Below are 27295 nucleotides of genomic sequence, written 5' to 3' on the forward strand. Positions count from 1 at the left end.
CTCCAACCTTCTTCCCACCGGTGGCAGCTTCCTTGCACCTTCAGCTGGCATTTCCTGGGCTCCTGCCCACTCTCGACACTGTCTAGACTATTGGACTTGGTCCCCTTGTCTTACAGGTACTCAGGTCCGGATATCCACTGTTGTTGCATTGCTGGTGTTTGTTCTTCCTGCAGAATCCCCCTATCACGACTTCTATGCTCTCTGGGGGTAGTAGGTGCACTTTACACCTACTTTTCAGGGTCTTGGGGTGGGGTATTTTTCTAACCCTCACTGTTTTCTTACAGTCCCAGCGACCCTCTACAAGCTCTCATAGGTCTGGGGTCCATTCGTGGTTCGCATTCCACTTGGAGTATATGGTTTGTGTTGCCCCTATACCTATGTGCTCCTATTGCAATTCTACACTGTGTGCATTACTTTTCCTGCTATTACTTACCTAATTTTGGTTTGTGTACATATAACTTGTGTATATATCTTATCCTCATACCGAGGGTACTCACTGAGACACTTTTGGCATATTGTCATAAAAATAAAGTACCTTTATTTTTAGTAACTGTGTATTGTGTTTTCTTATGATATTGTGCATATGATATAAGTGGTATAGTAGGAGCTTTACAAGTCTCCTAGTTCAGCCTAAGCTGCTTTGCCATAGCTACCTTCTATCAGTCTAAGCTGCTAGAAACACCTCTTCTACACTAATAAAGGATAACTAGACCTGGCACAAGGTGTAAGTACCTCTGGTACCCACTACAAGCCAGCCTCCTACAACTGTTCAAAAGACAAGGAAGCTGCAGCTAGAAGTCTATCCATGAGCCACCCTGTGGAATTCTTCTGTACCATCTCAGATGGAATTAGACAAGCGATGTTTGGAAGGACACCGGTGTCTTAACATAGCATTTTTCTTATGGACTCAATTCACATGATGGTACCATCTAGGACTTGAAATGTACTCCGCACCCTCTGTCTCCTCTTCCCATAGTACTAGAAGCACATTGATGCGAGAAATCTAATAAAAAAGGCCATATTTTTCTTCATTATTACTCTGAAAAATGCTCAGTTTCTGGTACAGCTCTTACATTTTAAAACTGGGTTACAGTTTATTTTGCCTCTGCTTTTATTGCTGCAAAGATTAGTATTTCTGGTACACTGATCTCCTAGCCAATTTATGGCTTATCAATATCTGTGAAAAACGAGCTTTGGGAGTGAGAATATTTACATACCACCAGATCCCACAATGGGAGGAAAAATTATTATTTGGCCAATCTAGAGAGAGACCTTTAAAAGGCATTACACTAAATACACATTTGAAAATATATATGAAAGTCTCCCTAACCTTGCTTCCTTCACATAGCAATGATATAAAACATATGTGAAATGTGCCAGCTCAATAATATGCTTAGGAAATTTGTTAAGACGTACCTGGTTGTGAAAGGCTTGGGTTAATGGCATACCCTCTGAATCAGGGAGTGGTTTTATCATTTCCTGGAGGACACCAATAAGCTCGCTGAAGGAAAGTTTGCTGATCACAACTGTCAATGGCCGATGGAGAACTGAAAGGGACTAAATTATAAAAAATATAAAAAAAATTGCAATGAGCTATGCTGCTTTCCAGCATGAAATGTGTATGAACACACAGCATACCCATTTGTTTTGGTAACATTTACAAGTCAAATGATTGTCATGCTAAAAACAATATGAGATAGTTATCTTTTGTTCTATTGAAACAACACCAGCTTTGAACCAAGAACCACATGAATATTATCCAAACCGAAGGAATAGTTTTTACTCTCTCTCTCTCTACATAGAGCTATCAGAGTTTGGAGTATATTAAAGTGATGAGAGAACCCAGACATCAGAGAGTCAGTATAACATGTAATATAAGCTTTATGAAATATTTATCTCTTACACAAAACACTTGGTATCACCCAATCCTGGCGTTTGATAGTGGTCATTACCATGCTCGACACCACAAAGAATCATCTCCCCATCATGAATTGGAAAATACAAAATTATATAGATCTGTTCCAGACCAGCTTCCTGTGTCAAGTATTCACCTTGTAGGCTAGCCCCAGTTATTGCATAACATACTTTGTGGGAATAATAGTTATTTAAATAGGTTGTGAGGTTTAATCCTGGTGTGCGTCAATGTAATGGGCACTTGTTTAAGTAGAGGGTAAATACAACCATTCTTGTTTGTGAATGCTTTCTTGAGCGATTTCTCCACCATTAACATTAGTCCCATTCTGGTTACGAATAGAGATACTTATCTAGTACTGTTGCCTTGGAATAAATAAGAATACAAAGCTCAGAGTATCATTCCACTCAGAAAAGTGATCAGACAATCCCGCCTTTGCATCTCCTGCCACGGAATGGATTTAGAAGTAGATGCACATATAGCCACACAACGTTAGTAACCTACCTAGTCGAAGTAGAATCAGACAAGAATGTTCCATATCATTCTTTCCAACCTGGCAAGATAATGCTGTAACACTCAACTTGGTAGAAAGCAGTAGTATGTAATTAAGTATGCATATTACAAACTGAGTAAATTGCTAACCATTCACCTGCCTCAAGGACAGGTGCCAGTAGATGTGTTGATTACATGCTAATTGAAAGGTACAAGGGGGCACTAGTTGACGGGTTGGATCAATTTTAACCAAAAGATGCTCAGGGGTTTAGACAATGTTCAAATGAAGAAAGGCACAAATGCCACTCTGTACGATGTTGTAGAGCAAGGTGAAGGAGGTATGGTGACACATCTATGGCAGAATTTTAAGCCTCGTCACTATGCCTTGTAGTGTTCATTACATTCACAGTTTATGCACCAAAAGCACTTCAAAGACTTATCACATCTGGAACAGTAAAAGGTAACAAGAGGATTGTAGTCTGATGCTTGTATCACTTCCTTAAGGCTCTCTTCAATTTTAAATAGACTATTTCTTAAATTAACATCAGCAAGTTAAAAACTGACAGACATCAGAACAGATTTGAGTATTGTTGAAGTTTGGTACAAAAACAAAAAGACAACTGTCCATCACCCAATTCCAGGAAATACAGGTAGGCTGGTCAGTACTATCTGAAACCAGGTCAAGCACCTGTAGGTTAAGAATATTTCAGTGACAAAATGCAGTCCAGGAAGCAATCCCTGCAACAATAAAAGCATAACAAAAGACTACTCCTGCATTTTGTTGCTTTAAATGCCCTAGTACTAGCGAATGAAAAACTAAAGGCTTCTTGGAATCCCATGTAGTCAGTAAGAACTAGCAGAGCTACAAAAAAAATTAATTTGTAAAGTGGAAAAGGATCACTACGTCAATTGCTTTGCTTCTCATGATATTAACATTACACTATTCTTTAGGCTGACCTTTAGCTTCTCATATCACGGAAATTGGATTGAGTAGACCCTCCATAATTGTGTGGGCTAAAAAAAAAAAAAAAAAAAAAAAAAAAAAGGGGGGCAATCGTATCTATTACCCACATATATATATATATATATGGAAAAGGAATAGCTTTGGGTCCATCGGTATCGTCCACGAGAGGACCTCATTCAGGCAGAAGTCACGCCCGCCAGAACTGATTCAGTGCTGTGCAACCCCCATAGTGTGCATGAACGTACCCGCCTCCTCCGCCATGCAAAGGAGGCATGTTGGGGACACAATCCTGTCACTATGCCACAATCGGGCTTTTCATGTAGTAATCTGTGTAAATATTTAATTTGTATCAAGCAGAGCAGTTAGTGACAAGCGTCTGGTAGATTTGTTATTTTTGCAGACACCCTGGTCCCACAAAAGGAGTTTGCCCTCCAGGGGGCTAAATTCGGGGTAACCCGTGATGTACATAATGTACAGATAGAGGGTGTGTCGCAGAAGAGGATAGTGGTGGAATTTGCTATGATGTAGCATGTACTGAGTTTGCTTCTCCTGGAATATTAAATACTGTTTTCCCTGCATTACATGTAGTCTTGGGGGAAGTTCCATCTTCTTTGAGTTCCTTTAAGTCTTGCTTCAATTTTGTCATGAATTGGATGAATGTCAGCTTTCTAAAGCTTAACCCAGATAAGTCATTTTCTTTGGTGTTAAGCCCATTCTCGACTCTAATCTCTGGTGGCCATTGATGCCCTTACCCTGTGTTAGGAATTTGATTCGTAAGTGCAAATGACAAACTGCTACAGCAAGCATTATGAAAACAAACTATGAGACCTCGTTGTAATTGTTGTTTTAATCGTCGTGAAAGTTTTGAATGTAAGAACTGAGCGCCACCTTGACTACGACTCATTTGTTTCGGACACTGTAGGATTTCTGCTTTTTGTCTAATTGTAAACTTTGTTTTCTAACCTTTTCCACAATTGAGATTTGGCATTTTGTGCTCTCTTGAGCAACCCATAATTCTCCGAGAGCTAATTAAAGAAAAGCTAATGACAATACAATCAATGAAGGATTTATAGAGCGCACTAATCACCCGTTAGGATAGAGGTCTTTGTGGCCTTTAAACATTTTACGGGAATCAGGAAATAGGCCACTTAGCCAGAATTAATTGAATCCTTGCAAATGTGGTGCATTTAAATGTTTCTCTCCGGCAGTAGAAATTATAAACGCGTTGGTTTCATCGATTGTGCGATGACCTTACCTGATCAGCGTCTTCGAGTCCATTTGATAAAGGTGCTTAGAAGTAACACCATTGGTGACTCATCTTCGATAATATCAGATTTACTTTACAATTTTGATATTCAGTGCAGTGCACCTGGTTATCCTTATACGGGAAATACTCACTTGTTCCGTAAAAACATAAATCACCCTCGACAATAAATATCCATGGGTGGACATCCGTCTTTGACCTACAGGTGGCACTGTTGCAGTAGAAATGAGCGGAACATTGAACAGTGCAAGAAACCCTTCTTATTTAACGTACTTAAAAAGAGGCTATCAATTCTATGTCGAAATGAAGCAAATTGTAAAAATTGTTGTACAAATCTAAATGGAGGCAAGTGGGAGTGACTGAGCAACAAGGAATCTGAGAATCTCCGCGGATAGGAGTCCTTCTCATTTTACTTGACCAAAATACATTATTTATAGTAGAGATAAAATTAGTGCATGCAAATATATTTGAAGTTAAAAAACGCCCCCTAAGCTTAGGTTTCCTTTCATTCCTCAGCTGGCTGTACATGGGAATTAATTCCATATACTTGTCGGGCATTTCTGAGGCCCCAAAATAGTTGCATACCGCTCAGGACACAAAGGTGGTAGATAGTGCCGTTTTAGATGAAATGGCACTTTTTAAACACAAATAACAATACTAACGCCTTGAAATCGGTTCTGTCTTTTTAAAGTGTTTAGTCAAAAACAACATTTCTTTGGACATGCTTCAGCATGGCTACTGAAGCTCGAGTCTTCACCAAGTGAGCGCATAAAAACATGCTGGGTTTATAGGCCATTTCATAAGTATTTTATTGGCATAATTTAGATATATAGCATGCAGGGCCAAATGCCAGATGCGCTGTTCAACATTTCCCAAAACCATTTAAAATGTGATAACACTCGGTCTAAATGTAAGGTCATCGCCAGACACGACAATCGTACTATTATTGAAAACCTGAAAATACAACTAGTGACAAAGTCAGTCTGTGTGATCATGGGACTCTGGTCAATTTTTATATATATATATATTTTTTTTTTAAGGTAGACTTTGAAAGTGCTTTGACTTGTAAATATTGTGGACTTTTATCTACGCCCATGTCACGCCCATCACTTTCACTCGGTCGTGGGCTTGCCTTTCAAAAAAATAAAAATAAAAAAAAAAAATCACTTGTCATTGATAAATGCTTTGTTTGTCTCGCCTTGCGGTTGTTTTTTGTCCCACCTTGCAGACTGTCCCTGTTACATGGATTATTGCACAACTGCCGATATACTTCAGCGTGACCAATCTATTTCTTTAGTCTCTCCTCCATCGTGCTGCATGGTGGCCTTGGCGCTCACAGCACGAACAAGCACAACAGCGTGACCTCGATCAACTGTATTGGATCACTGCTCACATTGTTCAATTATGTAATCAGTCATTTCTTGTGGCTCTCCCTTAAAACACATGAAATGGGTGAATGCTTTATGTAAAACAGAAATCCTCAAAGCAAAGCGGCTCTCCCGGCACACTGGGAGAGCGGATACTACAATTTTCACTGCACTTGGAAAAACTCGTCCCATAATGCTTTGCAGGGTATTACTTTCACAAAACATTTTTGCTCATAACTGAGTGTTGTGGTCCTAGGACAATGTGACCACCACCAAAACGTTCACAACAACGTGCTGTTTCTGTATACATCATCTTTGGGTCCCCACACTGATTTAGTGAAGACCCCAAAATAATAACCTCTCCCACCATTCAGTGTCTAAACTCTCTCATGGCTGGAACTTTTGTTTCACAGCTAAGAATAGCTTGTGTTTTAAGGGCCTTGTTTGTAATAGGCCTGCTACCCCTGAATATATGTAATAAATTATGCCCTCTAGGAGCTAAATATATGGCTATACTACATCATTTATTTACATTTCCTCTTTTGCGTGGTTATGCCCTCTAGGGGCTAACTATATGGTAGCATAACCAGGTTCTTACAAATGCTATGTTCATTGTGGGGTCTTTTAGGGGTTGTTCTAAGCATTAGTCATATCAACATATTCAAATATTCGTGGCATGGAAACTTGCCCCATAATGCTTTGCTAAGGGGCTAGATATATGGTTACACTGCATTGCTTTCTCCCATTCTTTTTTATGTGGTCATGCTCTCTAAAGGGTGACTGTATGGTTACATGACCATGTTTCTTCCAATTGCTATTTTTACTGTGGTGTTCTCTAGGAGCTGCTCTGAGCATTGCAGTCTATATACTATAATATTTGTGGCACAAAAACTCGCCCCATAATGCTTTGAAGGGCATTCATTTTACAAAACATTTTTGCTCATAACTCAGCCTGTGGTGCTCCTAGGCCAATGGGACAACCTTCAAAAGGCTGTCTACATCATCTCTGGGTCTCCACACTAGGTTTGAGGGGACCCCAAAATAATAACTCCTCCTACCATTCAGAGTCTTTAAGGCTTTCTCATGGCTACAACTTTTGATTTACAGCTGAGAGAAGTTTTGTTTTAAAGGCCTTGTTTGTAATATCACTGCAGTAGGCCTGCTAGCCCTATAACACCTTCTAGGGGCAACGTATACGGTTCCACTGCATTACGTTCTCCAGTTTGTTTCATGGGGTTATCCTCTCTAGGGGCTAACAATTCCATGGCCATTTTTATTATTGTGCCATCTAGGGGCTGCTTTGAGCATTACAGTCTAATGCTAAAAGTTTATTTCTGATAAAGTTTTATATGATAATTGTATATGTTTTAATCTCTCATTATGATTGTGACCATAATTCAGTCCACTTTAACATTATTACACTATGACTTTGGGTGACTCTTCTACTAGTTTATTTCTCCTCTGTGGTTGTCTTGTGTCTTTTTTGGGAGAATTGTGTTAGCCAGCAACTCTGATGACGGGGTGGTGAAACTGGTATTCTATTGGAATTAGAATTGCAGAGTTAAATTAGGATGCTAAATGGCAACAATTTAATTTTTGCTGCAGATATAGGAAGAAGGTAAATGGAAGTGCTTTAGTTATATGCAGGGCCACTGGAACAACACAGCAGGAAAAGAAAATTATAAGGCAGGGTTGACCAATTTATGTGTCAAGAAAACTCCAGTTATTAATTTACAATGCCAAAAGCTCTAACTCGAGCATATGCAAGACCTATTGCATTGCAAATGCTTGTTTGACATGTTGTCCTATCATTGTGACTGAGGTGGTAAAACTGCACCACAGGGAATCGTGAAGAATCTGAGTTATCACTGCATTGTTCCAAAGTACCTACCGGTGGAAGCAACTGCCATCCTACTAGCCATCTAAAATGAGACTGGGGAACCTAGCTTGAACACTGATCCAACATGGAGCCTCTGAAAGAAGCACTCCCTGGCCAAACAGCTTGCATACAAATCCTATCCAGGCCCCACTTATAGGTGGTATGTGAAGTGGTACTGGAAGTTAGAACAAAGGATCGGCCTGGATTTTGCAAGGTGGTGTAGCAGACAGCATCCTTGAAGCAGCTGTGACCCAGTACCTGCCTCCTCCGAAAAGCCTCTGGACATGGCTGTGGTGTGGCACACAGGCCGCTGATAACTGCAGGCCTGCAGATATGACGGTGGCTCTGAAATCTCAACTGCAGCCACTACAATACTGGGCTGCAGTTTAAGATGCCAACCCTACCCATGTGGCCTGGTGATTGAAAGCTGGCAGAGAGCGGTTACAGTGTGGTGCTTGTCTAAAAGGCACTTAAAGCTGAAAAGTTATTTTACTTTGGAGAAGCCTTATTTAATGGTGGTCCTCCAAAAGTTAGGGTTTAGTAGAGAATCCTAAAGTCGGATCCACCTTATATACTGCACTGATAATATATCCCCTCTCCTTCCCCCTCAAGCCTAGTGTTGAGATAGTGATGCCCACTGTCCCTCTACTATTTGCACTGGTGATGGACACTGGAGTGCGGTGTGATGTTAGTTCAGTGGGAGCCCAACTGGAATAACATTATATTCCTGCACACTGATTAAGATCTTCTTTACCTTTCTGACCCAGAATAGTCTGTTTTCAGAATCCTGGAATGGACAAAAAAAAAAAAAAAACTTTGGTTGTTACATTGGTGTGTATTAACTGGCATAAATCCGTGGTCTTTCCCTCATGTCATGGGCGCCATCAGGGGATTGGCACCCTGCAATGGACAGAAAGGTTTTCATTACACTGGGATCCAGATCACGAGGGACCTGAATGCCTTCAGAAATACTAACTTGGGTGGAGTACTTGGAGTATTCAGCTGACATGGAGCACTGGCGAAGGCTCCCTCTGTCCATCGAGGATCGGGGTGGCCATTTCTAAAATTACATTGGCTAAATTTCTCTACACGTTTCAGAACACACCCTGTTAAGTCTCACATAGTTTCTTCCAAGCAGTGAATAATGTCAATTGTTTACTGCTTTGGGATGGTGTCACAAGTGCTGATAAGGGGACTTTAGGTTTCCTGGATCTCAAGATTTATTACTGGGTGTCTCCACTTCTCAATCAATTACTGGGCATTTATAGAACAAGAGCCATCTTTAAAGGCAGACTGATATGGGAGGACAGACAGGGTGTTTAACAAATTGACTTATTGGTTGAGGGGGATGGAACAACCACAATCCTTGTACGGGTGGACCACAAGAGGCACTAAATTACCCTGTGCATAACACCCTAGTAGCTTGGCACAAAATTAGACTGAAATTAGAGCAGTGCTTCCCAAACGCAACCAGGACCCACTAAGAATAACAAACGTCTGCAACTAACCTAGCTTCAATGGACAGAAATCACACCTTAAAAAAAAAAAAAAAGCGCATCGTGTGGTATCACACTCATTACAACCAGCAAGTTTTCCATGGACATGGCTAATAAATTTGCACAGACATACAGTTTTACATATTGCACACAAGTGCAAATGTTTGGAAATCTGGTTTCAGTGAATATTTATCATGTGGGTATCAATAAGTAAAAAGTCTTGTTTAGATACCACTATAATCTTTGCTTCCCCTACACATATGAATTACAAATAAGTACTCTCTTTTGCTTTCCTACCTGCTGAATGTGTACAGTTCAGCTACAGGTAATTGCTTTTTTATATTTTCCAAAAATAACATCTTACAACCTTTTCTTTGGTTGAAATACAGTATCCATGGCTAGAGAAGCAATCTGAGGGGGGCACAGAGGAAAACCCAGTACTATAGCTTTTTAACAAGTGCTTGTCATTACTGGTGACAGGAGATATTTGTAACTTCTAGTGCCATGTCTCTCTGCCCTCCTAGATCAATAACTCAACTACTCAAAGCTTAGATTTTCAACTGCAAAGATTACCAGCAACACCCTTGCAGCAGTCTGGGACAAGACAAGTTGAAACAATTGAAACGGTTTGTCTTTGAATATGGGAAGAAAAACCTTCATGCAATTAATCTGAAACAAACTTCCTCCGGTAATCAGCCTATGTCATAAGGACCAAAGTACTCCAATAACTCTGCTGGATTTGGGGCAACAGCACCTCTGTATTGCAGGTGACTATCTCACTCCCACACCAGTTGGCAGCTGCCGGCCCAACCCTCTCTCTAGCAGCACCTCACCCAAACGGTGGAGGTGATTTGTGGCAGCCTTGCATGGAACTCTGAAAACTCCTCAGGGAAATCGGGTGAAACAAGCCTTTGCCTTTTTCTCTCCACACAGGAGTCTTTTACACACAAAGGCCAGAAAAGATCCATGACAGCTTTCAATAGATTCATTGAAAAGACTGCAATCTATGATCAAACGCATGAGCTGCAATGATTAGGAAAATGAGGAATAACAATCAGGACTGTGAAAATAAGAGATGTAAATATGAACAACCCCAACATGTTGCCAGGAGTTGAGTATACAATTTCTTTCTAAAAGCCAAATCTCTAGTCCCTAAGCAAAAGCATGGCGGCGTACGCCAAATCTATCAGTACAGTGTCCATGAGAAGCACTACCTCACCCCCATTAACTTGGTACAAGGTCGGGCTGTTGGTCTCCAGATCAGGAAACACTAGGCTGAGGTCAACCGCAAACCGACATGCAGCACGGATGGAAATTCTGGATGGAACCTCCTGTTATGTCCTTTGTCCTGTACGATATTTTTATAAGGGACATGTTTATGTACAGAAGGCTGACAAGGGTACGTACCCAAGCACTGGACTGTTTACGCAGTCTTGGGGCTAGCAATACAGAATACTATTCTGTGTGCCTCGCATTCAGTTTGTGTGATTCCCAGGGAATGAATAAGATGAAAAATATGTTGCTCATAACACTACTGGACGCTTTTGCAGAATAGCATTTGATAATACAATTAAAACAATGCCACTGAAGGAAGCAATAATAAAATGAATAAAAAGTGAACACAAAAATACATTGCATAATCACTAGGTAAAAGGGCACAGGCCGCAAGCCTAAATTAAGCTATCACTGTGCCAAAGCAGCTAACTAAAATGGACCCATGACACCTACAAAGGGTATTAGCGTCTTTTTCCTCAAATGAGTGTCAGAAAGTGCATGGGGACTGAGCTGAATGGCAAGGACTCGCACCATGTTTGTCACGACAACACTGGGTCAGACTTCACGACAACACTGGTTGCTACACCAAAGGAGAGGACTATTCAGTGGCAGGCTATCTGCTTCCGGTGTAGTTTCCTAATTAAGAATTAATAAAAACCTGTCCAAAACCATGGGCAACAAACAAAAATGAAGGTAAGACAATTTGAAGAATAGGTCAATTAGACATGTTACAACTGCATAACACCCAGACAATATATTTTAAGAGATTTCTGATTCAAGTGCTAGAACTTTCTTTTGCTGCTCTCAAATGGAGGCACCTGTTCTATGCCATTCAGAAGATTACCTTTGGCCTGACTAAAGTGTCAACTGTATACATAAGCAATCAATGACAAGGCTGAAAAATGGGATGCAGTTGGACCTCTATCTTAGGGGGTTCTTCCATCTGTTCTATCTGGGTAAGATCTTGGAAAAGTTAGTTGTTAACTAACTACACTTGAGGCAGTCAGCCTACATCCCTTGCAAACTGGTTATAGAGCCAACCAGAGGATGAAAATGGTGGTTAAATCATTCCTTGACTACTGAAGGCAGGTCAATCAAGGTGCCATCTGCGTCCAATGTAGACCTTTTGATTTTAACACTACTGACCATGAATTGTTGTTGTACAGATGAAAACAGACCAGATCAGAACCTTGAAGCTGGGCGATATGCCTGATGGAGGACATACAATCATATGTGGACCTTACTCTAAAGTAGGAGCTGCAGTGCAGTCAATATTGCCAATCTCTAATAGAGTGCATTTAAAACAAACATTGTGGCACTGCTGACGTTTATCTCAGAGGTTAAGCCAACAATGGATAGGTTAATCAATAACAAAGTCTCCAAAGCTATACAACAGTAGGAACTACCTGCACTAACCCCTTAAGCTGGGGGTGGGGAGAGAATTGCATGTTACAGTAAATGGATATGAAAAACCAACATAAGAGTGGAGGGACACAAAAATGGTATCCAGGGAATAGACTGACAAGCTTCGACTATAACAATCTATCTAGTGTACTATATCAAGGAGAGGTGCTGGAGAAAAAGTAAACTCATTGCCATGCTGCCTCAGAGGACTTTTTGTTAAAGGAAAATATTGAATACAGTGTGAGGCTGTAGGGTTATCTAGAATACATAGATGGATGACAATAATGGGTGTCGGCAGTAGTGGATTGGCAAGTTGAGTTGACCGCCCTTTGTTTGGTGCAAGTTTGTCAATGATATGAAGACTAAACATGGTGAGGTGCTGACGACTGGGCTTCAAGCTGTGGAATGATGCAGGTTGATGAAGTCTGAGGATGTCCTCAAACACATCAACTTCTGGAATTCTTGGATGGGACATTTTAGACTTTCAATTTAGGGAAAACTAAGAAAATGGGTTACTGGTTGAGGCGGGAGTGAAACCCTACACAAGAAGCAATTGTTTTCTGTCAGGGTGAAACATGAGCCAACCCCTAACTAACCTGTGTTTAATCCTCTGGTAGCTTGGCACAAAAGCAGTCGGGATTAACTTGGAGGCAATGCAGCACACCAACAGTAATATATTTAAGACTCAACACAAGAAAAATCTCACACCAATTTAGAAAAGGGGTAAAATGTAAAATAATTTAAGCTCAAAACAACAAAAGTCCAATCATTAGGACCAGAGAGATGCAATTTTAAAGTGAAAATAGAGCAGAAGGCGCCAACTGCGGTTACCTGGTCACGCTAGACCGGGACTAAGTCACAAGCTCAAGCTGACAGTAATGGGGTGCCGGCCAGCTACACTGACCCAGTTAGGCCAGCTGAATAAAGTACCTTAAATTGCGGTGGCATTGTGATGCAAGATCCCACGCCAACAAAGTGTCCCGCAGCTGCAAGGCCCTGCGTCAAGGATGCAGTCTACATAGTGCCTGAGGTGTAATGCCCTGCATCTAAGATGCATCGTGTTACCGCTAGGTCCAAAAGAGTTATGGGGCTTTCAAAGCTGAGTCTTGCATCAACGTCAAGGGTGCTGTCAGAGGGATCTGCCATGCAAAGCCCTGCTATGAGGATGTGTCGAACTGTGGTGGTTCTGAGGAGGCAAAGTCCTGCATCATGGATGTGCAACACAGGCTTGCAGAGTTTTGTGAGGTGATGGCTTGTACTGTGTTTGTGCTGGGACAACAACTAGGCTGGCAGAGCACCTTCAAGCCCACTTCCAAGGGTCCAAAACTGGGGTGTCACAATGCAGAGGACAGGACTCTCAGATGGCAGAGACCTGCTACAATGATGTTGGTGTCTATTCTGTCCCAGAGGCTCTGAACAGGAGGCCATCTAACTAGACTAAAGTGTCACCCTAGCGGGCCTGGGTTCAAGATGCAGGTGCAGTTCTCACTCAGGCAGGAGGGCAGCAGTTCTAGCAAAAAAGCAGTCCTTGTGAGTTTTCAACAGGTTTAGGTGTGTGCTGAAGAGTTGTGCCCGCCTTAAGGTAGGAACATTTTTTAGGAAGTATTCACCCCACCCCTCCCCCAAGGTGTCATCATCCCCTAAAAGCAACATAAGACTAGTGACAGAGTTTGAGAGTCTTCGGGAAGGACAACTAATATGTAAGCGGGGTAGCTGACAGCTTTGCCACCTTAAGTCAAGTCAGGGTGGCCCATCCTGCCAAACCCTGTCTTCCCTTTATCTCACTGTCTGGGAGCTATACACAAGGATAAAGTGCTAGTTACTCCTGGGCATGTGCCCCAGCACCAGGCTCCAAATGGTTAGGGCAAGAAAATGCCACTTTTCTATAAGTGCAAAAACAGATGATGGATGGAATGCAGAGCAAATCAAGCATTCACCCCAGTCACGAAGCTGGGTTTAATCCATCAGTTTTTTTGCTCGTCATGCCATTCGTTTGGACCCAACCATATGAAAATCAGTCTTGACCCTGGAAACAGTCCAGCCCGAACTTCTAGGCCAGATCTTCCCTGGACCAGAAACAAGCATCCTGGGACTGGTTTCAGGGTATCACCCTTCGTCAGCCAGGCTAGCTGTACAAGTGCCACCTTATGACACAAAGCTCAAACAAGTTGAAAAAAACTAATCTAAAAGAAGCCATATTCAAAATTGAAAACCACAATACACCACACCAGATCAGTTCTGGCAAGACACTAATAATTATCAAGACAAGTCACTTCGAGGGTTTGTGGACAACAGTCTTACTATATGGGTCAGGTTCTAGTTTTCCAGCTGTGTGAAGGATCTCAGGCTGCCACAGAAAAAATGATTTGATCACCATGGCTTTATATGATAAAACAAGCAGAACTTATCCAGGCACAAGAGGAAGCACTGTTTGGGACTATGTTACAAGGCAAAAACTGAAGCAGCACAACACTTTAACAACAGACATGTTTCAGATTAACTTGGGATCTGTCAGACAAAACTATTAATTACCATCTACAAGTGACAAGAGTGGCAAACCAGGTCTTCTACACATCCTTAAAAAAACAAGACAACTTGCAGATTAGTTAATTCACTCGACAAAGGAGAGTTATTACAGCACTGACATATCACAAGACCCCACCACACCAAATAAAAAAAAACAAATATATATATATACACACACACACAGCTAAATACCTTTAACTATTATGCATCTCAGATGTCAGCAGGAATGCAAGGACTAAAAAGTAATATTTTCTAATAGTCGTAGGTGTCATGTTTCACCGCAAGACAATCATAATCTGTGTTACAGTACGTTATTCGTTGTTGCTTTCTTGTCCTAGAATCAACCTGTCCCCCCCCGCCTCCCCAACACCCATGACCCTGCAATGTATTACATTAAATGCTACCTCTTCTACCAAGTCCTTTTTTATGAGGAATGTTAAGTGCTGGGCGACAGTCATGAGAATCCGGGCTGCTTGTGTGTTTTGTAGATACGGGATCAACCGGGAAATCAGTTTTTTGCCTTTCCCAACGGCCAAGGACTGGAGAAATTCATCTTCTGATTCACTTAAAAAATAGATAATAAAGAAAGAAAAAAGTCAAACAAGTTTATTTTCTATTCAGCCCCTCATCCAGGTCCTTGTCTCAATAGACTTGTAGACCTGTATTAAACCCATGAAGTTAAGACATGCTGCTGTGTCATTTACTGCTTTACAGATGCCACAAATACAATAGACAGCATTTTTCAGATCACTTACTCTGCACTGTTAACGCACTCCTCAACTTTCAATGCATGGTAGATCCTTTCCACCCTATTATTCTGTTTATCAAGGAACCAGGAGCGTTGGTCCTCCGGCACATGAACCATTTTCTTTTCTGCCTCTTCCACCTCCAGCAACATCATAAACAACTGCAAAGAATGAGAGAAACAGACAAACATTTATGTCAATGTTGCACTGTGTTAAATATTTCTAAAAGATTAAATATATTTTAAATTACTTTCTACTACTAAAGTCTGGAAGTAGGATATTGAGATTCCATCTTTACCGTGTGGGGGTTCATAATCTACAGAAAACATGTATGGGGAAATTTAGGAAGTCACTGGAATTAGATGCTAGTGTCAAGGAAAGCCAATGCACTCAGTGCATGTTCTTGTTCTGTGAAGATGATCCACACAGAGAAGATCAAGTGGAAAGCAGCAAGAGGAAGGCTGACCTTAGTACTTCATAGGCTGAATCCTTGCATTTTCAGGGAAAGCACCCATTTGGCTGACCCTGCTTGGATCAGCTCCTCCAGCCCCCAGCGTTTGGACAGGGACCTACGAGTAGACAGCAGTAAAGTAGGTGTGTTCTAGGCACATTTGGAGCCACTGAAGGGTGCTCCTCTAGTGTGGCCTACTCTCCACCATGACAAAAATACAGTGCTGTTTTGGATTCAACAGCATCATCTCGGAATCTGGTAAAAGAGGAGTATTATGTGGGCAGACAGCCTCAAATCATGAGGGGTTGCTCTACCCATTTGACCATCTCATGTGCATCATGAGTGCCCGCCCTCACAGTCTGCCAGATGACGAGGGATGCAGGTTTATTAGTCTGAAACTGTAAGAAATCTTGTTAACCTAAAAGGAAGATTAGAAGGTATATAAACACAGAAGCGTTAGCACGTAATTTTAGATAAGAACAAAATGAATTTGTGGAAAGAGCTAGGCATTAATCGAGAGCCATCAATTGTTAGATAAAAATAGTTGTTTCCTATATTTAGAGAACTTCATCCAAATATATATTGTGAAAACAAAAAATGGTACTTCTACCAAGACTAGAATGAGGGCCCCTACTCGGACAGGGTGCAAACTGACTGCCAACTAGAGACCCCATTTCTAACACATTTACTTCCGTAGACATTTTCATACCTCATTGTTAAAATAAATTGTTAAATTTTGTATTTTGGATAACAAATCAAATCCTTATTTGAGTTTATCAAGTGTAGAGGAAAGATTTTAGTATCAAGAAAACTATTTCCACATTTTTCAAAACATCAGATTCTACATTTCCATTAATTGAGGAGTGTTCTCCAAATCTGTTGACAAGTTTTGCATGGCTTATTTAAAGGGCACTATCAGGGTAAATACAAACATTCAACAATTCATAGGCAAGATCATCTGGGGAGACTCGCATGAGTAGAAACAAGGATATTCAAGGTTTTAATTTCGTGTCATAACTTTGTTTCTCCCTCCCCTCATGCTCACCCCCAATCCCAGTACCTGTAAGTACCAATATGGCCTAGATGAGTAAGATCCCTGTATGTGTGTACACTGCACAAGCCCATACTGGCTTTGAAAGGTGTACGTGGGTCTTAAAATCTACCAAAAAAAGGTAAAGCAACTCTGCAAAACTGTTAGCAACATCTGTATACAGTTTGTATCTGTCCTAAATGGGCAGGATATTGAAATTTGTGTATCGTTTTCCCCAGCCTGGTACCCGCTGAATAACTAGGCCACACAGAGAGCAGTAAATCGCACATCTTTATTCCTCTGCTTGTACCAAATACCTCTAACATGTTAAACCAAGTGTTCATAGATTTACTGATACGGAGTCCTCGAGGAGCCCGAAAGAACAAGTTACTTACCTTCGGTAACGTTTTTTCTTGTGGATACACTAGCTACCTGTGGATTCCTCACCTTATGAATTCTCCCAACGCGCCAGCATTCACGCACACACACACATATATATTCACCCAAAGAAAACTCGGTATGACCAGACAGGCAACAGGGAGGCGGGTGGGACCGTGAGGAATCCACAGGTAAGTAACTTGTTCTTCTGATGGATACAACTACCTGTGGATTCCTCACCTTATGAATAGAGTCCCAAAGCAGTACCGCACTCGGAGGTGGGTGCCTTAGTGGTCACACCAAGAAATCTTGCAGAAACGATCGTGCAAAATGGCCATCCGTCCTAACCTCGGAGTCCAAGCAATAATGCTTAGCGAAAGTGTGGAGGGAAGCCCAAGTTGCAGCCTTACAAATGTCAGCCACTGGAACACCTCTAGCCAAGGCTGAAGTGGCAGACTTAGCCCTGGTGGAATGGGCCCTAATTCCAACAGGAGGAACCTTCTTTGCCAAAGGATAACAGATTTTAATGCAAAGAATGACCCATCTGGACAGTGTTCTCTTGTGGGTCAAGCCGTTGGAGTCTCCTCCTCTTTCGATTGATGGGGAGGAGGGTAAAAGGACAGGAGTGTTATGGATTGCCCCATATGAAAGGGAGTAACTACCTTTGGTAGGAAAGCCGCCCTGGTTCTCTGCACCACCTTGTCTGAATGAAAAGATGTGAAAGGGGGTTTAACAAAGAACCTGAAGCTCACTCACACGCCTAGCAGACGTGATGGCTGTGAGGAAAACCGTCTTCAAAACCAAAAGCCTTAACGGGCAAGAATGCAAAGGTTCAAACGGTGAACCCATCAGAAAAGTGAGAACCAAATTAAAATCCCACTGAGGCATAACAAACTGAGTGGGATGAAAACTACTGGTTGGTCATTTTTTTTTAAAATACATCTTTTATTGCTTTTAACAGGATTATAGCGCGTAACAAATACAGATACTAGATTAGTCCCAACTGTGTGTTCTAACCCCCCTACCCTCATCTCGCACTTTGTCCGTCATCTAATATTCTTATTACAACTTTCCTCTGCTGCCAGGAGATTAATCAGTGTTCCTTAGTATTTTTATGTTGTGGTAGTAGTTGTCTGTTCGGAGTCCGATTCTGAGTCAGAAGTATTATCCTCTGAAGTGGAAGCATCCATGGTCTTTAGATTATCCAGCAGTGAGTCCCAGTGTTTGGCATTATCTCTAGGCCTTTGACGCTGCAGTACTTCCTTCAGTAGTACCGTGCTCTCAGTTTCAGCCCATTTCACTAATGCAATTTGCCATCTGTCCACTAGGGGACACCCACCCCCCGGGTCTTTCCAGTGAGAGGTTATTTCTCTTTGCTAGTATCAGCGCCAGGTCTATGAAACTATTGGTTATTTTTTGAGCTGAGGGGCGAGGGAAATCCCCCAGTATTGCAATTATTGGGGTGGGAGAGATTGTTCTTTCTGTGCTGGAGGTTATTTTCCTGAACACTTCGGTCCAGTACGAGTTAATTTTCGGGCAGTTCCATAACATGTGTAGTAGGTCTGCTGATGGTTCTTCACATCGGGGGCATTTAGAATTGTTCGTATTGTAAAATTTGGTTAGTAATTGTGGGGTCAAGTAGGCTCTATGATAAATATATAAGTTTATCAGTTTGAACCTTGCGTTCCTGGACACTGAGTAAATGTGGGAGGTGATTCTGGCCCATTGAGTATCCTCTAGAATAGCATCTAGATCAGTCTGCCATTTTGATCTAAGTTTATTCATTGGTAAACAGGTGCCGCTTTGTAGGGATTTATATATTCTCGATACCACCCCTTTCTGGTCTCCCATTGTGCAGAGGAGGTGGCAGCCTTCATGTAGGTCTGGTTCACTTGATTTTGTGCCCCCATAGTTTTTGGACAGTGTTAATTAGGGCAGTGTGGGTGAGGAACAAGCCCTAGGGGAGACTGAACCGTTCTTGTAATTCCACGTAATCGCAGAGTTTACCGTTGCTGAACAGATCTCCCATTTTCGCGATATTATACTTTATCATTTTGCTAGTGTGTGCTATGATGTGTCCCCTCGGGATGAGATTTAAAGCTATTAAGGGGATCTCAGGTGTATAGGGGGTTATTGTGCGTGTGCGTTTTAGGAATTGGTCCCAGCGCCTCTCATTCTAATGGGAGCTGTTGTGTTGGTTTTTTGGGGTTCAGTAGGATATTTAAAATATTTTCTAGTGGACAGTTTAGGGGGGGTTCGTGAATGGTTTGTATTTAGGGACTCTCTGATTACCTTTGCTATCCATTGTAGTTGCCCTGCCCAGTAGTAGATCTCCAAGTTTGGTGCAGCTAAGCTGCCTTCTAAGGTAGGCCTCTGGAGGGTGCTAAGTGCGATTCTGCATCTGTTCGATCCCCATATAAAATTCGCTATTAGGGAGTCTATGTTTTTGAATACTCTTTTTGTGATTATTAGAGGGATGGTGGAGAAGTAGTATAATAGCCTGGGCAGTGCTATCATTTTTAGCAGGGCAACTCTACCAAAGGCAGTTAGGGGAAGTGTGTTCCAGAATTGCATATTAGCTTTGAGTCCTCTAATTGCTCTCTGTACGTTTCCCTCTAGGAGGTCTTCTACTTTATGGTATATGTTGACCCCCAAGTATTTAAATGTATTCGGGGACCAGGGAAGACCTCTGGCATCCGCGGGCTCGGGAGTGTCCACAATTAGTGGAAAGATGGTGGACTTTCTCCAATTAATTCGGAGACCAGAGGCCTAACCGAAACTTTCTAGCATATCTATTGGCCCTGGTAAACCTGTAACCAGCTTTTTAAGAAATAGTAGCATGTCATCTGCATATAGTGCTATGTGGTGTGTTTGATTGTTGATTAATATACCCTCATAGCACTTCCTAGATCTTGCTGTTTGCGCAAGAGGCTCTACTGCCATAGCGAACAGGAGAGGGGGGTGGGGGGGGGGGGTGTCAATGGGCAGCCTTGTCTGGTCCCCCTGCCCACTGGGAAGGAGTCGGAAATGGTGCTATCTGTGCGTACTCTCGCTGTGCGGTTGGTATACAGTAGCCTTGTCCAGCGTGTGAAACCCTCTCCTAGTCCTAGTTTTAGCATAACCAGTTCTAGGTAGTCCCACCTTAGGCTATCAAAGTCTTTTTCTATGTCTACTGATATTATCGCTGCTTGAGGTATTGTTGTAGTTGAGGGCATGGCATGTAGTATTGAAACTAAGCGTCTAATATTTTGCGCTGTAGGATGAATCACGCCTGGTCTTGGTGGATTAGTGACGTCATGTGGAGTAAAAGTCTATTTGCCAGTATTCGGCTTAATATTTTATAATCTAGGTTTAGCATGGATAGTGGGCGGTAGGAACGAACGTCCGTGGGTGGTTTATCGGGTTTTAGTAGGGGGATCATTATGGCTTCATTGGTTGATGGAGGCAGTCTATTGTTGTGCCAGGCTTCTGCGTATAGTGTGCATAGTCTTGGAGCTAGTAGGTCCCGGTACAGTAAATAAAACTCCATTGGGAGTCCATCTGTTCCTGGGACTTTACCTCTTGCCATGCCCTGTATTGCAGTTTTAATTTCTGTAATTGAGATAGGCGCGGCTAGTGCCCGACTGTCCTCTGTATCTAATTTAGGGAGGGTGAGTATCTCTAATTCCTGGACCTGAATGTTACTAATAGTGTCCGCTGGAGAGGCGTATAGGGTTGAGTAGTATTCAAGGAAGCAGGTGTTTATTTCCCTTTGACCATGAGTACTGGCACTTGGGGGGGGGGGGGGGGGGGGGGGTCTCTATCTCAACTATGGCAGTTTGCTGTTTATGGGGCCTAGAAAGCCATGCCAACAGGGCACCTGCCTTGGCGCCCTCCGCATGTTTGTTTAAATTCTGCTTGTAGTCGAAGTGGGACAATCTGGTGCTAGCTTCAATTATTTTTGTTTTCGTTTCATTCAGGAGGGGGGTCAGGTCGGGATGTGTTGGGTGCTTGCGCTCAGTTTCTGAGGGAATCTTCTAGCTTTTTTTAGTTCAGTTTCAATTGATTTACAAAAGCCAATGCTCTCGCCAATGTAGTTGCCTCTTGTCACTATTTTGAAGGTTTCCCATTCTAGGGCTCTGGAGGATGTTGTCCCTGCGTTTAGTGTAAAAAATTCCTCAATGTTTTTGTGTAAAGTGTGTCTGAATGCCTCGTCTTCGAGTGCCTCCGTTCTCAGTCGCCAGGTGGGGATCGATGGCTTTTCCCCGCCAGAGAGATGAGGGGGTTGTGATCCGATATAGTACGGCTCAGGTATTCGTCTGTTACTACAATGTGTTGCCGTTCTTGGGATATTAGAAAGGTATCTAGTCTAACGTGTAGGTCATGCGTTGTCGAATAAAAAGAGTAGTCTCTGCAGTCTGGGTTATGTTGTCTCCAACAGTCTTCTAATTGTCAGTGTTGTTGCCATTCCGTAAAGGATTTGGCAGTTTGAGTTTGCGTGTGTTATAAAGGAGGGTGGGACCTGCCTAAGTGTATATTGGCTATACAATTGAAGTCCCCACCAAGTATTTTCGGGCCTGTAAGGATCGGGCCTAGTTCTCGTGACAGTTTATCTAAGAAATGTTTTTGATCTGAGTTCGGCGCATATAGGCCTCCAATTGTCACTTTTTTTCTGTCCAGCCTTCCCCTGGCCACCACATATCTCCCCTCTTTATCTGTGGTTGTTAGTAGTGCCTGGAATGGCACCCCTGGCTGGATCCATATTAGTACCCCCGTAGCAAATGCTGAGTAGTTAGTGGCAAATATTTGGCCTCTCCATGTTTTTTTTAAGCGCTGTGACTTCCTGTTCTAGTAAATGTGTTTCTTGTAATAGGGCTATGTGTGCCCCTCTGCGTTTGAGGTAGCTGTGTACTTTATATCGTTTGGACATGTTGTTTAAGCCTCTGACATTCCATGTTATCATTTTGTAGACTACAGCCATGGACTGAGTTTTAGATTGGTGGTTATGGGCAGGTGCAGACCGCTGGTCAAATCTTCTGTTATATATGATTGTTGAGGAACTAGGTCGAGAGTTGTTAGGTTCATGAATGACTGGTGTGACGTGAACCCCTCTAAGAACAAATTTAAATCCAAACTCCCACTCCCTAGGACCGGTGGCCAGAACTTTCCCCGTCCAAACCATAAACATTCTTAATTTAGAGTCCTATAGGTGGGTGGTGTGACAGAGGCCGAGAGCTCCCGCTCAGAGCTGCTCCCGGGGCCCGGCTGTGTTCTATCTAGGTCCCAGAAGAGTATACGTAATAAGCTTAGTCTATCGGCAGGATTGAAGGGGACTCTTAGTGTCTTAGATGTGTCGGCTAAGATCGTGTTAGTACTCACACAGAGCTTAATCTTCGTAGATAGAGATTAATCTCCTCTGCGGTGCCTGGTGTGATTTTGGGCAGACTTGTTAAGGTGTCGCGCGATGTTGAGGGACCCCGCAGTCTAAGTCAAGCTCAGAGGCGTTTTCCAGAGTTTGCGGTCGAGGGCTTGTTTCCCCGCTTAAAGCTGCTGCTTCTACTGCATCTCGCGGAGGGATTGGTGCCTCGGAGGCGCTGCTTCCGTGGTTCGTTTGATGGATCTGCTGTGTTTCCTACCAGGTTTGCGTGGGGTTCTAGAGGGATGCGTCAGATTGGATATATTCCGGGCTTCCAGCCACTCCCATACTAGTTGCGGCGATGTAAAGAAGTGTGTTTTACCATCGTGTTCCACCCGGAGCTTGGCTGGGAACAGCTTTGCATATTTTATGCCATTCTCGCGTAGTACACGTTTTGAGTCATTAAAAGAGGCCCTTTGCGCTTGAGTTTCCCTGGTGAAGTCCGGGAAAATCATGATCAGTTGGTTGTTGCATGTGATCTCTCCAAGTTGATGTGTTTGTGAGAGAATATAGTCTGTCTTTGTAATGTAGTAATTTAGCCACTATTGGTTGTGATTTAGCTCCCGGGGGCGGCATTCTGCTAGGTACCCTATGGGCTCTTTCTATTGCAAAGAATGCTGAGAGGCCCTCCGGGGCCACTGTGGTCTTAATCCAGTTTTCTAAAAAGGATTCCATACTGTCTGCAGATGATTCTGTTCACTCTGGTATCCCAACCAGCCTGAGGTTACTCCTGCGTGCGCGATTTACAGCATTTTCTGCTCTGGTTTCTAAGGTTTTAATGCGAGAGGCGAGGGCCATGAGTTCAGCAGTTGTTGATTTTTGTGTTAAAGTCGCCGCCGTGAGATTTTTCGTTGGTTTCTACTCTCTCCTTTAGTTTGCGATGGTCATCTCTCAGTAATGTAAGGTCCGTTGCTAAGTTACCTATTTTATTCACTAGAGCTTCGCGAGAATCTTTAATGACCAGGAGAACCGTGTCCAGTGTAGTTTCCTGCTGTGATAAATCATCTGGGAGATATGATTTTGTGGGGTGGTTAGTGGGTTTAGCGCTTGCGGTCTCGTCCTGATTCTGCTCTTCGTGTCTTTTGGTTTCCCCCATTGTTGAAGGAGTCGTCACATTAGACGCGGGGGTGTTATGTCTGAGTTGGTAGAGGAACTGCTACTCTTTGTTGGAGTTTCGGGGGGTCTCTTCGGTGTCTTTAAGGCTTGTCGCCTTTTCTCAGGAGTGAGCGCGGTGGGGAAGTCGAGGCTCCCAATATTGCAGAGGAGCGGGAGATGGAGACAGGGTCAGGGGTGCCTTCAGTCACTTTTCCCCCTCGAGCTAGGATTGTGAGGGCCCGCTCTTTTCCTGGTTGCAGGGTTTTTCACTCCTATTGTTTCTATGCTGCGGGGACTGCCTGGGTGGTGTTTCTCCAATTGTTTATTTGTCGGCTGCTATTCCGTTTTATTTTGGTGAGCCCTCCAAGGTAGTTCTAGACTTTTCAGAGCCTCTCGAAGTTCTTCCATTCAACGGCTGTCTTCGAGCCTGCCAAGGGATTTTCGGTGCCAGAGAGCCCCCCCTCCCGTGGTCAGGGCCAGTTGGTTGTGTTTAGGGGGGGTGGGCTTGCGCCCCTGTGCTTTCCTCGTTAGCCTGCAGGACGCGATTTATGGTCCCTTCCCCTCCTTTCCTCTTCGAGTTAAACGCTGGGGGGAGGGGGGGGGGGAAGCATTGGGACTTATCCAGCCATGTCGGATGGTGGTGGTTGGGGGAGGGGGGGGGGGTGTTTAATTTGTTAATTAAAATGCCCCCAGCTGTCAACACCCTTTAGTAGCACTCAGCTGCCAGGGTGCTCTCAGCCTGAGTTTCATTTGGGGACGTGCCTCCGCAGTAGTGGTGGGTGGGGTCCTCACGCTCCCCCTGCCACTCCCCTCCTGTCGGGGTCTCCCCCACTTCGCCCGCCATCTTTCGCAGGGCTTCAGGCAGTCAGGCCCGTACTTTGATCCACGATCGGGCAGGCGACTATGGCTCCTCCGCCCGGCTGCTCACCCACTCACCAGTTTTTCCTCTGCCCAGTTGGGGGGGGGGGTCTTTTGCACCCGGTCGTCCCTCTGGTCGGTGGCAGCCTTCCGGGCTCTGCTGCGTTTACTCCGACTCTTCGGCACCTCGTTACAGGTCCGTTACGCGGTCAATCGGTCGCGGCCGCCATTTTGTTTGGAGCGGCCGTGGTAGGAAAAGTTATTCCATGCTGTTTTCTTAGCTGGACTTGAGTCCGCGAGGGCTCCTTTGCAATCCAGCTGCTCTTCGATGATGTTGCTTACGGTTGGCCCTAATTTTTAGGAGCCGATCGAAGGTATTAAGCGGGCCGGGCACCGTTTGCCGCCCCGGAGCTCTTCTTTAAGCGTGCGGCTTCATCGGCCGCTGACCACGCACCCCTGGTTAGTCCTTTTAAGAACCTCACAACTATAGGGGACTTAAACAAGAAAGGTTGGTCAGGAAGGCACAGAAAGGCCGACAGTGCAGATAAATAGCCCTTGACAGTCGCAACTGCACAACCCTTCCGCGCCAAGGGCAATGCGAACAATAAAACGTCCGACAAATACGTAAAGCAACTGGCCACTCCAGGACATCTGAAACGCGTCCCCCCAATGCTCCATGCAATGGATACTGGTGACTGCAGAACGACGGGCAGTACCACTGCCTGCGGAGGACCACTGAAGAGCCCTCATGTGCCAGCATGCATGAGTGACCAACAGAATGCATAAAGTGAACAGACCGAGCAGATGAAGGACCTTGAGGGCTGGAACGACCGCTCCACTTTGAGACATTGGAATCAACGCCTAAGTGTCCTGAATCCGCTGAGGCAGAGGAAAGGCCTGATTCAATGTTGTATCCAGTACTGCCCCCTATGAACAGGAGGCGTTGAGATGGCTCAAGGTGAGATTTGGACATGTTTACCAAAAATCCCAGATCGAACAACAACTGGGTTGTCACTCGCAGGTGATGCAGCACAAGCTTTGGAGACTTGGCATTGATCAGCCAATCGTCCAGGTAAGGGAATACCGCTATTCCCTTCCTCCTGAGACTTGCTGCAACCACCACCATCATGAAGACTCGAGGTGCGGAAGTAAGATCAAATGGAAGGACCGCAAACTGGTAGTGTTGCGACCCCACCACAAACCGGAGATACTTCCTGTACGACTTCAGAATAGGGATATGAAAGTAAGCATTCTGCAAATCGACAGACACCATCCAATCCTCTTTGTTCAACGCTAAGAGCACCTGTGCTAGAGTCAGCATTTTGAATTTTTCCTGTTTGAGGAACCAATTCAAAAACCCTCAGGTCCAGCATAGGCCTCAAACGACCATCCTTCTTAGGGATCAGGAAATATCTTGAATAAAAACCCTGACCCCTTTCCTGCTCTGGAACCAATTCCACTGCACCTTTTGATAAAAGAACTATAACTTCCTGCTGTAACAGGAGATGGCCTTCTGTGCAAAAGGATGGACGGGGAGGGATGAGAGGGGAACTCCCGAAAAATAAGGGCATAACCTTTCCACACAATATTGAGGACCCAGGAGTCCAATGTGATTAACTCCCACCCATGGAGAAAATGAAATAACCTTCCCCCTACAGGAAAAACACGAGACTTAATGGGCAGATAACTAAGGCTGCTTTCCTTGCTGCACCCTCCCGGAGGAAGAGGAAGAGGCAGGGTGCTGCTGGGTGGCCCCTCTTGTTCTAACTCTAACCCTCCTCCCCCCAGAGGATCTAAAGGGCAGACTAGAGGGCTGTTGGCCTGCTTGTTGGGGTCTCCCACAAAAGGAAGCTCCTCGTCCGAACCCCCTAAACCTCCTAAAAGATCTGAATGGGGTGGCAGTGGAAGCCTGTAGGCCCAAGGACTTGGCAGTAGCCCTACTCTCCTTAAAACGCTCTAATGCAGAGTCCGCTTTAGCCCCAAACAATTTGTCACCAAAGGGCAGGTCCAAGAGGGTCGTCTGGACATCCGTCGAGAGCCAAGAAGACCTCAACCATGCATCTCTTCTGGTGACAATGTAAGTGCCCATCGCTCTGGTCACTGAGTCTGTAGTGTCGAGACCCGACTGTATAACACTAGTACCAGCAACCTGAGCATCCAACAGGAGTCCCTGCATCTCCAAAGGCAGATCCAGTAGCACAGCCTTGGCCGCGTCCATCAGAGCATGTATGTATCAGCCCAAAACACAAGTCGCATTGGCAGATTTGAGGGCCATGCTACATGAAGAAAAGGCCTTTTTGGCAGACTGCTCCATCCTCTTGGATTCCCTGTCTGAAGACGTACCAGGGAAGGAACCAGGACCCGAATGAGACAGCATGAAGCCTCGACCACCAAACTCTCTGGAGTCGGATGTTTCCAAAGGAAACCCGGGTCCCCCAGAGCCACTCTATACCTCCTTGCAACCGATCTGCTAACAGCAGATGAAGTCACAGGCTTCTTCCAGATCTCCAGAATAGCTCTGAAAGAGCATCGTTAAAAGGCAGTAGTGGCTCCACAGCAGCTGAAGCAGGATGGAGAACCTCAGATAAGAGGTTAGTCCTGACCTCTGCAGATGGTAGTGGGAGGTCCAGAAAATCGGTCACCTTCCTTACAACAGTATGAAAAGAGGCTGCCTCCTCTGTAAATTCCCCAGGAGAAGCTAGATCACACTCGGGGTAAGTGTCTAGTTCACTTGCCGAGTCCAAACCCTGATAGTCCCCCAAG

General features: G+C 43.9%; 1 protein-coding gene across 3 annotated transcripts in view; it reads right to left on the minus strand.

Moving 5' to 3' along the window:
- Positions 1 to 27295, minus strand: part of PATL2 (PAT1 homolog 2) — a 261206-nt gene that overhangs the window by 100922 nt on the left and 132989 nt on the right. For all 3 annotated transcript variants that reach the window (XM_069203213.1, XM_069203212.1, XM_069203211.1), the window contains 3 exons: positions 15335 to 15486; positions 14984 to 15143; positions 1417 to 1557 (listed from right to left, as the gene is read on the minus strand). In XM_069203213.1, the coding sequence (XP_069059314.1) occupies positions 1417 to 1557; positions 14984 to 15143; positions 15335 to 15486 (453 nt within the window). The remainder of the gene's footprint in view (positions 1 to 1416; positions 1558 to 14983; positions 15144 to 15334; positions 15487 to 27295) is intronic.

Source organism: Pleurodeles waltl, chromosome 8 (assembly GCF_031143425.1).
Source record: "Pleurodeles waltl isolate 20211129_DDA chromosome 8, aPleWal1.hap1.20221129, whole genome shotgun sequence".
Lineage (NCBI taxonomy): Eukaryota > Metazoa > Chordata > Amphibia > Caudata > Salamandridae > Pleurodeles > Pleurodeles waltl.